We start from the raw sequence: 14,870 nt of genomic DNA, 5'->3' as shown, positions 1-14,870 counted from the left end.
TCCGGCGCGCGGTAGGGCCGAGGCACACAGAGCGAGCGCACAGCGCGAGCGCGAGCCGGGGCTGCTGGCGGCCACGCAACTTCCGCTCCTTGAGCTCCCGCTCCCAGCGCGCGCCGCCCGCGAGCGATCGGCCGGCACCGGCTGAGGGGAGGGAGGCCGCCCCGCTCCCCCGTGCCTCACAGCCCCGCTCCCCGGGCCGGCCGGCCGGACCCGGCGCCGCCGGGGGGGAGAGGCGGCAGCCCCCGGCCCTGAGGGGAGAGGCAGGACCCTGAGCCCGCAGCCTGAGAACGGCCGCCCCCAGCTCCATGAATGGAAATCGGCAGCGCAGGTGGGGGCCGGGGCGCCATGGAGGGAGCCTCCGAGGCGGTGGCGGTGGCGGTGGCGGCGGGGCGGGGCGGGGCGGGGGGCCGAGCCCTGGTGGCTGGGGTTCGGTGGGGGGCCGCGGGCGCTGCCCAGGGAGGTGGGAACTTGGGGGCCCGGCTGAGGCGTTCTCGGGGGCGGGGGTGAGTCTGGGGTGGAGGAGGCCAGGTCGGAGGCGACGCGCTGCTGGGGGGTCTCGGGGAGGGGAGGGCGTATCAGGGGCTATGCGGGGGGGGGGGGGCTGGCGTGAATGCAAGGCAGGGACCCAGCTCGAAGGGGTTGGCTGGGTGCGGGGAGCATTAGGGGTACACGGGGTCGGTGCGGGGGTTGGGGTGAGGAAAGGGCTGCCTGGCTGATGCCTTGTGAAATTACCCCGGAGTGTGTCTCGGTGAGCTGGGGACCCACTGAAGCCCCCCTGAAGTACAGGCCAAAGTGGGGCCCGGCTCAAGAGTCGATCTAAAGCTAGATTGCTCTGCTCTGACCCCCAGGAGTGGCTTCGCCTTGGTAACCAGCCCCATTGTTGTGGGCGGTTTCCAGGAGTTGTTTCAGGCAGCCACTGAGAACTGAGGGGGTGTGAGACAGTAATATCATGAACCTGCTTGTCAAACACTTGCTGAAGTTCTTGGGGGAGTAAGGGCCCCTCTCTTATGGGATATCAGTGGCCTTTGGTTTTAACCAGTCCTGCCTGATAAACCCTTATTCAGTTAAAAAGAAGCTGGTCTTACAGCAGCCCTGCCAAATTTACCAGTCTGGGCTCAGAATTAATTTGCCCTCTATCTTGATGATTTTTGGGTTGGGTAAAAGATATTTTACTGAAACAGCTTAATATGCATTTTGGGTGAGAGGAATTTTGCAAAGTTTTGCTTATACAGTGTTGTGTATGTTGGTTAAGAAATTGTCTGATTTCCCGTTTATTTGCTTATTAATCTTAATATGTGTGAATTTGAACAGGACAAGTTTTATCTGACATTATGTTTAGTGATGGCTAGTCCCAAAACTAAAATAATTGGGCAGGTACTACTGATAGAACCTTAATCATAGGAAGTATAGCAGAGTATTATATTTTCTTCCTTAGAGCTGTCTACACATGGTAAAAAGAATGGAATATCTCATAACTGAAATTTTCCAGTCCAAATAGTGTTTGCTATATTACGCAAACTGGCATGTGAGGAGTCCTTTGAGATGTTGTTGCCGTGAAAATTGAAGCTGTCCCATGAAATTGATAATCATTGAGGATGGGCTCTGTGTAGCTTAAAAGCTTGTCTCTCTTACCAACTTATGTTGATGCAATAAAATATTACCTTGGCTCTGTCATTGATAAAGTGAGCACTTGCTAACATCTATTATATAAAACAAATGAGACACATTATTAACAGTTGTGTAACTGATGGACTTTAGAACCTTTTTTAAAATTTTGTCTAATTGTAGCCTGGTCTGTTCATTGTGTAACCATGCTCACCATGAAAAGTATTTAATGTTTTCATTTTAGTGTGTGATCTTATTACAAATAATAACTAGTATATAGTTACTCAGCATTTATGCACCATGTATTTCATATAGTCTTTGGCTCCCTCCATGTTGTTAATGTGTATTTTTTATAAGAACAGATTTAAAATTTTTATTAAAGCTTATGTTAAAATTATATAATACACAGGTTGAGAAAAGAGTGTCTGTACATCTGGATATAGTGCTTGGATTATCCACAAATACAAAATTTGCTTTTAAAAGTCATATGGTACATATAGGACATAATCAGCAGTAACCCAAGTTTAGGTGAATAAATTTAAGAATACAGTTTTGATATTAGCATCCAAGTATTTGGGTATATCACCCATGAAAAGTTATACAGAGAGTTGGTTGTGGAAAGCAAAATATATAAATGAGTGAAGATTGTCCCTCAGTAGTTGAGAATTAGGGTAGCTTGTCCATATAGCAAATACAATCCATCGTGGAAGTATTTCAGTTACTTTCCTTACTGCGCTTCTCATTGGCACTCCAGCTCATTCCTCCTGGTATTGCCAATGTCCGGTGATGTGTTTGATGTAGATGTCCCTCAACCATCTGATGGCGTCCTATGTCGTGAGTTGCCACATCAGCCGAGCTGTTGGCGGATTCTGCATTCCCACAACACTTGCTCCTTACTTGGGCCCATTGGCCAGGGCTCCAGTGATCAGCGTGTGTGTCTGAACCTAGTAACCCTTAGCTCTCACGGTATCGGCCAGAGGGACGTATTTCTCCAGCTTTCGAGCTTGGACATCGCAGAAGGCTAGGGTCCTGTTCTCAAAGGGCACTGTGACGTCCACCATGATGACCTTCTTCTGCTCCTTGATGATGATGACACTGTCTTGTTGCAGTTGTCTGTCAGTTCTGGGGATGGTGGAGTTCACGGCAACCTTCCCTGCGGGTGGCTCTGACTGGGCAATTTTGGATGGCGTTGTGTCCCAGCTGCCAGGCTCTGGAATGGGGCTTCCAGCTACACAGGACTTAGGGTAGTGTCTTGTTGGCATTGCTGCACTTCCTACATCACTTGTCCTGATTCCCGTGGCGGACGGCTCCATTCAGTGGAACGCAGTTGAGCCAGGCCCTGTAGATGAACCTCCAGTCAGCAAATCCAGTGAAGCTGTCCCTGGGAGGAAGTGGTTGCTAATGTCCCACTTGCACGTCACCCCGAACGCCTTGTCCTGGGCCGGCTTCCGCTTCAGGTATTCCACATACTGGCAGCGGATGGCATCCTTCAGGGTCCTCTCCAGCAGGGTTCTGGCTCACAGAGTGATGATTGTGTGGTCCGTGTTCTTAATCTGAGGCACCAGGACTCCCAGTTTCCGGCGTTCCTCACACCATGTCCAGTGGCAGACGATACACTTCTCCAGTCATCGTGTAGCATTGCGGGCACAAGTCCAGATCGAAAATACTGTCCATTACTGCAGGGTGGATTTGGGTTAAATTAGCAGTCTGATCAAAAGTCTTTGCTGCCCCCACTTAAAAGCTAGCTTTTGTAATTTAGTAGTATGTAGATATAGGATATGACACTCACTGCTGTCTGAGACTCTTGACAATGGAAATTTAGTTTTCAGTGTATTAAAGGATATTACCTCCAATTGGTTCCCTGCATGAACACTGGCAGGCAAAGCCAAGAGGAATGTTTTGTCTTAGGCTGTACTTGTTCAGCACATATCAGGTAGCTGGATAACAAATGGAGCTTCAGGAATTTGTTAGGATTGTAATCCTTTTACTTCTAAAAGGCACCCACAACTGGAAAACATGAAAATGGGTTTGAACTCTCCTATGTGAAGAAGCATCTGCATCTCTTTTGCTGTACAGACACTTACGTTTGTGACTGATGCAAGGAGTTAAATTCATGGTAGATTTGGTCCTGGAAAAATTAGTCTGGATGATATTAATTGTAGCCCTGTTTAGTAAGGGATACGACTGATCTAGAGCCATTTTAGGTGGCCATGGATTGTATTGATCTGGTGGCATATTATTAATCCTGAATTTCAGCAATCTGAACATATTTAAAAAAAAAACTCCTAGCCAGTTTTGCTGACTACCCTTACCCTCCCATGTTGAGTACATTATATCATGAGGATATGGAGAATGGGTCCATCCATGGCTATTAGCCAGGATGGCAAGGGGATGCAACACCATGCTCTGAGTATCCCTAGCCTCTGTTTGCCAGAAGTTGGGAGTGGACAGTGATTGCCTCTTCTGTTCATTCCCTCTGAAGAACCTGGCATTGGCCCCTGTTGGGAGACAGAATACTGGGCTAGATGGACCATTGGTGTGACCCAGTATGGCCTCTTGTATGTTCTTATGATGTAGTTCCTATTTCTTCATAATAAGATTTAGTTTTGGTAAAAGAGGAAATAAAAAATACCCATTTTGTACAAGAGTTTGAATATCAACTCCTTAAACTATACCAATATCCAAAATAATTTGAGTCTTGTTTCACCTCGTTGTTTTCAGAAGAGGTTGTGCTATGTAAATGTCTTGATTTATATCATTTACCTTAAGAGCAATACAAACTTTGTAATAACACTTTAATGTGAACTGTGTTTAGCTTCTGCTTTTCAGTCCTATCCCGTTATCTGTTACAAGGCTACAGTATATTTGCTTGTAGCAAAGTGCAGCATTAAGGTAAATGCTCATAATCCAACTAGAACATCACAGTTATAAAATAACTAAAATAGATGAAAACTTTGAGGTAGGTGTACTGGAATGCACATGATAGAAGAACCAAGTGAACTGGGGAATAGGAATATGAGATCCAGCTTAGAAAAGCTGAAACATGTGGCACCAAGCTGTTGCTTGTAAGTAGTAGATTAATGTTAAATTTAACACATTTCTAGGTGATGGTGAGGCACTTGTGAACTTCCAAGTTAAATATGTTAAAATGCTGTTGTCATGGAGCTTATTGTAGAGACTCGGGTATAAATGAGTCAATCAGCTAGCTAATCATTTATGTCAGTGATTCATATCCAGGGGTCCGGGCCCCCTAGGGGGCCTCGAGCAGGTTTCAGGGGGGCCTCCAAGCAGGGCCAGCATTAGACTTGCTGGGCCCAGGGCAGAAAGCTGAAGCTCAGGTCTCTGAGCCCGGCCATCTGGGGCTGAAGCCTGAGTAATGTAGCTTCATGGGGGCCCCTGTGGCATGCCCCAGGCAATTGCCTGCTTGCTACCCACTAATACCGGCCCTGGCTTTTATATGCAGATATATATATATTTATATATATAGTTGGGGATTGGTCCTGCTTTGAGCAGGGGGTTGGACTAGATGATCTCCTGAGGTCCTTCCAACCCTGATATTCTATGAAAACCAGTTACTGTGGCATAGGTGGGCCGTGGAGTTTTTATAGCATGTTGGGGTTGGGCTCAGAAAGAAAAATGTTGTTAACCTCTGATTTATATGATTTCAAAAACAGTGTTTTGCCGACTTAAAAAAAAGTTGTGGACTTAATTTGATTAAAAGGGTCAAAAATTGTTTGGCCCTACTGTGGTGGAAAAACATTAATTTTTAGTAATATTGATATTTTAATTAAACAGTAAAAATACATTTCTAAAATCTTACTGTTTCAGAAAATTTTGTATAGCAGGTTTAAAATGTCATTTAAATTACACAAGAATTTGATTTTTCTCTTCCTCACACATCCTGTATTAATGACCAGTAACCTGTTAGGACCACAATAAAAGACAAGCTATATCTTGGGGAGAGGGGGAACACACTGTCTTAAAAGTTAAACTTTATTCAAGGGCACTTTGTTACTATGTGAGTTACAATGGAGCTTTCATCTGTTGGAGTGTTGAGACTGGAGCTGTCTGAATCAGAAGTGATATGATTTTTACAAAAAGAAAAGGCCATATTTAATCTTGATTTAAAAACTCTTCACTTTAGTTGTGGGGTGGGTGACAAGTAGGTTATCTCTGGAGTTAATCCCAATTACTTATTTTTATTTATTATTTGGATTGATAAGAGCAAGGACATAAGACTCTGGGTGCCCTTAATATTTTGTATAAAAACACAAGTAACAGAGAAATCTAGCACAATATACTCACACTAATGAATAACAGAGCTGAAAGAATTACTTCACCTCTTCCCAGTTCGCCCCCTTAGATGGCACCCTAATTCCCAAAAGCTCTAGTATAAAGATTAGCTCTGCAGCCTGTGTGGAATGTCAGGAAACTCTACCTGTTTTCTTGCCAAGGAGAGTGGAAAGAGTGAGTTCCAAAGTTGAGGGGCCTCTGCCAATATTTTTCTCTCTTACCCAGTGAAGTTCTAGCAGTGTGGCAGGGGGAGAGATGTGGTATCTCCAGTAGGTAAGTCCATAGCCGTGTAGTGCTTTGTAGGTCAAAATTAGTATCTTAAACTTTACCTGAAACCCTGGAGGCCAATCAGTGCAGATAGCCAAGAACTCATGTAATATGTTTGCAGTGAGAGATGAATTCTCCACCAGCATTAGCTTCTGAGTGAATTTAAGATGATGATTTAAGATCCTGCAGAGAACGCTATTCATTGGGTGGGTTGTGCTTTTGCTAATCACTTCTTAAACTCTGCGTGACTACCATTTAAGGAACTACCATTTACTGTTCTCTGGGTAATGTTATCTGGGAGCTAGACTAAACTATGGCTGTCTTCTTCAGGGTAGCCATATTGATATCGAATTGTAGTGGAGACCGCACACAGGTAGTTTTTACTTGGATGTAGTTAGTCAAGGTCAATACTATACTCCCACGTGGGGTTACCTTGACTAGCTACATCCAGTTAAAAACTACAGAGGCCCCCCTCGCTCCCCAGATTTTATGAGTTAGCTATCTCAGTATCAACAGACCCTTTTTTTGCAGTGAAGCTTTAGTCTGTGGGAAAGCATTTATCACCTAAGGATCACCTGCATGGTCACCATTAGATGGTTAGTTCCAAGTGTTTCACATATTGTGCTGAATGCAACAGTTTTCTGTGAACTGTGCTCACAATTACTTTAAATTCAAATCAGATTTTTTTAAAATATCAAGTTCTAATAATTCAGTAACATTGAAAGTTATAGCTTAAGGAATCAGTGATAATATAATATAGCCTAGTGTTACAATCAAATTAAAATTTAATGCACAGGTTATTGTGCATTTTATGGTGGATAGATTAGATATTACAATTATTTTTAAAAAAGCAATATAATCTGATCACCTTTGAGAAAACTTTGCAATTTGCTAACATGGCAAAGTCCAGTAGGGTTCCATATATCAATGATCATAGATCAGTTGCTTGATTTTCTGCAGCAGACTGCCAATTAGAAAATTATAACCTAATTTGTCTAGAAAGATTTAGTCCTAGTTGAAAAAAATTGTGCTAGAATCTTGTGTAAAAAATAAAAAGTACTTCAGCTTTATTAATTAATTCTTCTTTGAATTTGACCTGCCTAACTGATCTGCGTTAATGCTATTTGGACAGCTTTCAGTGTTTTAGCATATGTCATTGGATGGTCTGAGTATTCAAGTAGTAGATCTAAGATTTATCTCGAAATGTGGAGTGCAAAATGCCAGAAGACAGTGGTGAATTGTTAGGTTGTCAGGAATGTATCAACAGTTTATTTTCTCTTGGACTATTTCCACACTCAGCTGGAATAGACCATATGATTGAATTACGATGCACAGAATTCACCTTTTACTTTAGGAAAGGAAAGGTTATATATTGACTCACTCACTTAGTTTTGTTTTAGAGAAATTGTTGAGTGGTAGTTCTTCAGCTCTTACTCTGTGCTATGAAGCATTTTTCTGAAACCAGGAGGAACTAGTCATTCATTTGCTGCTTCATTTGTTTCATTCATGTGCAAAGCCTGTTGTGAAGTGTGAGTAAATCAAGACATTTAATATACTTAAAAAAAATAAGACTCCAATGACGTTTTCGAAGGTTTGAGTTCAGACCCAGTTTATCAAATGGAATTTCTGGCATAATGTTCAGTTTAACTTTTAAGTCTCTTTATTTGAATTTTTTCTCAGCTAGTGACAGGCTCTGTGATAGTCAGTTACATTGTCACCATGTTACTACATTAAGAGATTATCTAGGTGTCTAAATCACTCTTGTAATACAGGACCTTTAGTCACTAAAGTGGAACAAGTTAGGTTTAGTAGCGATAAGGGGCAATTAATTGCAAGCTACTTATATTTGACTCATAAATAGTGGTTAAGTGGGCAAAGTAAATTCAGTTTGAATCCTTGCTATTATCAAAGTTAACTTGAACTGGTTTTATTGGGGAACTTGTCAGTTTTGAAAACAGTGAATTTGAGACTTGGTAAATGCAAGTGAATAAATCGAGAACTAAATATTTTTCTTCAAATTAGTGAGTAGTTAAAGTATATGCAAGTTGTTAGTGAAAATTTCTGTTAAGTGCAAAATGTAATATAGTTCACAAAACTTGAAGAGAGATTACTTCAGTTTACTTTCTTGCAGTTAGTGGGTGGAAAACGCTTCAAGAATAAATTGGCTGTGTTGTGTTATGTATGGGCTTGCCATATAGACTATTTCCTCATAGTGTAGACAGATACAAAAGGTTTCAGAGTAGCAGCCGTGTTAGTCTGTATCCACAAAAAGAACAGGAGGACTTGTGGCACCTTAGAGACTAACAAATTTATAAGAGCATAAGCTTTCGTGGGCTACAGCCCACTTCATCGGATGCATAGAATGGAACATATAGTAAGATAACAAATGTATTAGAGCATAAGCTTTCGTGGGCTACAGCTTATGGTTTGTATGGTAACTTCCAACTTATTAGTATGTGTGTGTGTATATATATAGATATATATATCTATCTTACTATATGTTCCATTCTATGCGTGCAATGAAGTGGGCTGTAGCCCATGACAGCTTATGCTCTTAATAAATTTGTTAGTCTCTAAGGTGCCACAAGTACTCCTGTTCTTTTTACAGATACAAAACTTTATGAAGTAAAGGTAAACGGCTTGTCTTTAAGAGTTTCTCATACTTTTTATTTTAAAAACCTAGTTTTTACAAGTAACTATTCTAAATTTAGCTGATGATAACACAAACTTGTGCACTGCGGTGTTCACTCTAGCTTGTAGACTCCTATCCGGCACCAGTGAGAATAGCATCAATATGTTTATCTGACCAGAACTTGAACCAACACTGCTTTATCTGGATACTTTTTAAATAACAGCAAACTTTACTTTGACGAGTGTTCAGGAAATAGGGATTGTGCTACTTTAGAAATAGTCTAATGTCATCCCGAAGGGTGGCTTTCAGGGAAGGAGGCAAGACACAATTTGTTTTATTGCTTAAGATTTCCAATGTTGGTAAGGAATTAGAAATCTGAAAATAACCTTCTAACCCTATATTCCGTGTTTCACTTTCACATTTTATTTTAAATTTTCTGTAACCTAGAATGAAGTCATGTTTTCCAGTAGTGATGACATTTTCTTTGAGTTCTACAGACTGGGCCTCTGAGCCCAAGCTGAGGCCAGGGGCCCCGTGAAAGGGAATCTTTTCCCTTGGGAGAGTTCTCTCCAGTGTGCATGGAACAAGCCCCACTCTGAGGAGAGTGTGGCTAGACAAATCTGTCTTGTATTATTGAGCTGCAGTTGAATAATATTTTACCTCTTTAAAAACCCTGTGTCTTCTCTTTAAAGCTGTTTGACTATCTAGTCAGGGATTTAAGGCTGTGCTTTACAGGAAGACTAAAAAAACCAAACCTCATCATTTTTTTGCTGTACACTTTTTTTATTCTCATTTTATAATTTTGAAATGTGTGGCAAATGGATAATCTCTTGCTGGAAAACAGCTGTTACACTCCCTTTGTGCGTATTCAGGTAAGAAAAGTCCTAGTAGGAACCAATATCTTGCCTCTTGGAAGTGTATAAATTTAATCAAATAAGATTTGGCCTGTAGTTATTTCTGTCCTATGTGCCAAACTCTTCAGTCTTCCCTAGAAGTATTTTCAGTAAATGCCTTTAGGCTGCTGTTTCTGTACCATTCTCACCCATGCTTTTACTCCTGCCATCTCTTCATTTGGTTACCTGATAGATTTCAGTTTGTTGCTCCAAAGCACAGCAGAAGAGTTAGGTGCAGTTTTAATTATATTTCAGTGAAAAGCAGCTGCCTGATGGGGGAAACATAATTTGTTACACAATCATGTTTGTGATTTTTCCTTGGTGAATCTTTAGGAGAGTATCTGTGGGGATACAGGCCTTATCCCAAAGCTATTACAGCAAATGGGAGTCATTCCATTGACTTCAGTGGGCTTTGGATCAGGTCCTATAAGAACTAAAATTTCTTATCCTCAGTAACAAATGTCCATAGTTTGCAAGTTTGGTTAGAGTAATGTTAGTATAGCCACAAATGCCAGTTCAGTTATAGTTGGTTGGAATTAGTTTTTATTTATTCAAACCAAAAGCCATGTCTTTAATTCATTAGTCCAACTTTTTAACTCTTTAAAATCAGAAAAATTTAATTTTGGTATAACTATTGTCCTGTAACAAAAGAATAATTTTAAAAGGTATTAATATTTAGTAGTATCAATTTTAATTCATTTTTGAAGTATTTTTTTTGTGACTCAAACCTCTTGAAGACCAATTTTATCTGTGTCTCTTGGAAATGAGTGACCTCACTTAAATACTTACCAAACTTGGACAAATACAAATTAGCATATTTTCCCATCACTGTGCATTGGACTTACGCAGGCAAGTCCCATAAACACTACTGGGAATTACCAGCATACATCCGTATCAGGTGGAGTGTGAACTCAAGATGTATTATCTACTTATTTCTAAATGTGGCAGTAGTGAGTCACAGTAGGTCTTGGACTTTTCACATAAATGTATACTTGACTTGCCAAGAGCTGATTTGATATTTGTTTTGAAAGATTATTAGCCAAGATTTGTGTTGCTTGCCATGACTATTTAGTAGTTTTAAGAAAAAATGAATTATTCCAAAATTCTTAATGAGTATTTCAGTAATCATTTACTTTGCCAGGGTGTTGTGAGGTTTAATTTGTTAATATTTGAAATGTGCTTTGAGACACTAAAGTAGAGGAAGACAAAACTTTATTTGAAAAGTGATTTATTGTTTAACAAAACATTTAAATCAACGGGAATATAAAAAAGAATGAGTTTATACTTCCTCAACCATTGCCTCTTACTGGCTACGGGCTCAGAAGCAACAAGTTCTCATATTGCTGGTCTTAATTCTTTTTATGTTTATAGTTTCATCTACTTCCTTTGGAAGTCATTCTGTGCGCGTGCGCATGTATGTGTGGGGTAGTGGGCAGACAGAACTCCTTCCAGTATTCTGTCACAGTCATAACTTTCGCTCATAACCTTAAGTTTTACTATTCTCTGTTCCAGCGGTTCCCCAACTTTTTTTTTCTGAGCCCCTCTTTGGAGAGTCCTGTCCCATGCCACACCCCTTTTTTCTAAGAAATGAGGTAGGGGGGAGGTGGAAGCGTGTCTGGTACCCATGGGAGCCAGCAGCTGAGACCACACAGACAGACCCTCCTCTTGACCCCAGCCCTTCAGAGGGCCCAGTCAGTTCCTCACACTTCGAAAACCTCTCTTTTGAACCAATTGATTCCCAATGTCTGGTCCTCTGATGTCTTTCTGAATATTTGACAGGTTTCAGAGTAGCAGTGTTAGTCTGTATCCGCAAAAAGAAAAGGATTACTTGTGGCACCTTAGAGACTAACAAATTTAAGGTGCCACAAGTACTCCTTTTCTTTTTTCTGAATATTGTCACCTGTCAAGCACTGTGCACACCCCGCTCCCTCTTCCAGGCTAGCCACATTTGGCTTAAGTTTTTAATGGGATTTTCAAGTACATGTTATGTAATGTATAAACATTGCATAAGGCATTTTTTCAGTGTCTGAAAAATGGAATAGTACTTATACACCAAAGTCTGTTTTTCTTTCATTTCTTTTACAAGATTATTAACAATTGACTGCTTTGCCCTTGTGTAGTTTCTTTGGGTTTTTTTCTTGTTATATGACCTTGAGTGAATTCTGCTTTGTACTGGTGGCAGTGCTGAAATATTTTTAGAAAGAAGTTTTTAAAAACCTCAACTGACTTGTTTACGATTTTTGGTGAGGGAGAGTTAACATTAACTAGTCCTGCAAATCATACTCCTACTTTATAGTAGTAGCAGTAAGTAACTCGTATACTCTAATACTTTTGGTTCTCGTATTTATTTCCACTGGCCTTACAAAATCCTAAGGCATGAGGGTAAGTGACTCATTAATGTGATATAGGAATGTTAGCTGTCATCCAAACACTTCGTTCACTTGTTGTTTTACTGGGATTTGAGTCACAAGTTATAAGTCAGTGACACAGATTTTATAATACACAAACAAATGTCCAAATATTTTTAAAAGCAAGCCATTTTCAGCATGTGTAAATTTATTGGGACAGTGGTGGATGGGAATTAACTGACAGCATACACATGGAAGGTTATATTTTTTAAGTGACTTGTCTGACAACCTAGGTCTCAAACACAAAAAGAAGGTAAACACAATTGGAATTTGGCTACAATTGTTTAAAATTGTTACACTAAATTAAGCTTGTAATTGTGCAGACCTGTGTTTATAAGCCGTTATCTGTCGTGATTCTTCATTCCTCAGTTTGTGTCAATTCCAAAGAATGTCACGTATATGCTGTACTGCTGTTCAGGAAGAATGCAGAGTTGGCATGCACAATTTTCTGAAGTGCAATGTGGGATGCAACTGAATGAGTGGATCTAGGGAAGGAGTTTGGCAAAGTAGTGGTATTTGTTTCTTCTGCTGCTCAGTACTGTTTTGTAGGGGAGCTGAGGCTGGAAAACTATTTTTATAACCAGCTCTGGATTGGGTGTGCCATTTACAGCACGCCAGATTTTAAAGTGTAGGCCAGCAGCTTGCCTAATGAAGAGTAGCTGAATCTTATTAATTTGTTTCTAGTTTTTTGTCGTCTCATGCAGCTGAGCATTAGGATTTTGCTAACCTGAACAAAAGAAGTAAATGGATGGGGTACCATCATTTCCTTCAGCCGTGGCCACATACGTTAGTATAATGTATTGCTTGGTGGCAGCAGGAGAAGGAGTATTTGGCGCAAATATTCGGTTTAACAAAACACTTTCCAGAGAGTGTGGTTGCAAGAAAACCCACCATACCGTATTTTCTTGCTCTTTCTGCCTCCTTGCCCTCTCTTTCTCAGTGCTTGACTGTAGTTAAGGAATTGCATCTCCAGGTTGGCCATTTGAGGTAAACTAGCTGTGCTTTGGTAAATGCTCTTACCATTTACATTTAATTTTGATTTCGCAAGGTTAGCTAATCATTAAGAAGGTGCTATACTCTAATTCTGACAGCCGCAATAGTACTTCATATGTACGTGAGCCTTCCATAAACTATGGAAAGCATGCTCTTTGTAACCATATTTTTGTAAGATATTGGGTCATTTGTATGGAAGATTTTTTTTATAGAATAGTGTGACCTGGATGTTTTCTAATAGGTATCTTTTGCTCTTGTTTACGTCTGTGTTGCTAAAATGAATCTGGAGCAGTTAATTCCAGAGCTGCTCTTTCTTATTGGTAGGGCCCTACCAAATTCATGTCCACTTTGGTCAATTTCATGGTCATAGGATTTTAAAAATCATAAATTTCATGATTTCAGTTCTTTAAATCTGAAATTTCACAGTGTTGTAATTGTAGGGATCCTGACCCAAAAAGGAGGTAGGTGTGTGTGTGGTGGTGGTGGTGGTGCTGGTGGTGGGGTCACAAGGTTATTGTAGGGAGTGTTACGGTACTGCTAACCTTAACTTCTGCACTGCTTCTGGTGGCGGTGCTGCCTTCAGAGCTGGGCAGCTGAAAAGTGGTGGCTGTTGGCCTGGAGCCCAGCTCTGAAGGCAGAAGTAAACCACCCAATCTCTGCATTGGGAGCAGTAATTGCCAGAACATAGTTTGTGTGAACATTTAATGTGGTGCTTGATGTTTTTTTGCTTTTACTTTCAGTCTTGTGTTGAGATTTCTGATTTTTTTGGTTTTGGATATATCTTTCTGTGTAGAACTAGATACCTTTACAATACAAACTCTGTTTTGTAACTGTTGTTCTTCTCTGTTCCCCAGCACACAATTCCCCTCAAAGTAAAGGGAAATGACCATTCCTGGAAGATTATATGAGATTAATCAAATGGCAGATAAGACAGTTTTCCCCAGCACTTGACATTTTAACTCTTGTAAGAAAAGCAAGTGGGCAGGAACTGTACAATCTGCGTCACTGAGTAGGAGTAGGGGGGAGAGTTTTTAACTGACTTAATTGAACGCTGCAAATCATGACATTTGTATGATGAGTAATTTTAAAAACTCCAAAGCAACTCAAAATAAGATTGGGTTTATAGTCTGTTTCTTGACGGGAAAGAATAATCTGCAAGCAAAGATTTCCTAGATTTTCGTAATTTTTGGAGACTGTCCGTTCTTAATATTAGCTGTGTGCTTGGTTCTGGGCAAGGCATATGTAACCCAGTTCCTGTGCTGAGGCTCTTATCTGTGTCCATCTTTCAGACTAAGATGCTTCAAGAACCCAAAGAAGCATTAACTTAGAATGCTAAATAAATTAGCCAGTGACATACATTTGTACAAGTTTAGAAAGCACCTTTCTTCTCCTATTTCAGATTTTGTTGGTTTTATAAAATAATACCTACAGCTGCTTAAGTAATTTAATTTGTTTGTTTAGTAACAAAGCACACTGACATTGCTTGAAACTCTTCAGCTACACGTCTCTTCTGGGTCACTGAGTTCTGGCAAATGCAACTATCTTGCAGCTGGTGCTTTTACTGTTATTCATTCCGCTCTGCTGGCTGAAAATGGATAATCTCTGCCAGGATCATGCCCATCATATCATTGGTGCCTGCATATTTTACTGTGTAAACAAAGAAAGTACATGAGCCTTGGCCTGTATAGACCATCCTGTGATTTCTGTTGCACCTCTGTCCATTACCATTAGGATGGTCTGTAAACAAGCTTTTAAAATTTTCCATTTTAATAGTGGCTA

The 14,870-nt window shown here is 40.6% G+C and overlaps 1 protein-coding gene across 2 annotated transcripts in view; it reads left to right on the top strand.

Moving 5' to 3' along the window:
- Window positions 1-16: 16 nt before the first annotated feature.
- The window catches only part of LOC102940824 (argonaute RISC catalytic component 3), a 65,062-nt gene continuing 50,208 nt past the window's right edge, over window positions 17-14,870 (top strand). For both annotated transcript variants that reach the window (XM_037881781.2, XM_037881780.2), the window contains exon 1: window positions 17-328. In XM_037881781.2, coding sequence (XP_037737709.1) covers window positions 310-328 — 19 coding nt within the window. In that variant the 5' untranslated portion in view covers window positions 17-309. The remainder of the gene's footprint in view (window positions 329-14,870) is intronic.

Source organism: Chelonia mydas, chromosome 19 (assembly GCF_015237465.2).
Source record: "Chelonia mydas isolate rCheMyd1 chromosome 19, rCheMyd1.pri.v2, whole genome shotgun sequence".
Classification (NCBI taxonomy): Eukaryota; Metazoa; Chordata; order Testudines; family Cheloniidae; genus Chelonia; species Chelonia mydas.
Note: the sequence above shows the minus strand (reverse complement) of the source record. Positions and strands in the feature narration are given on the sequence as shown.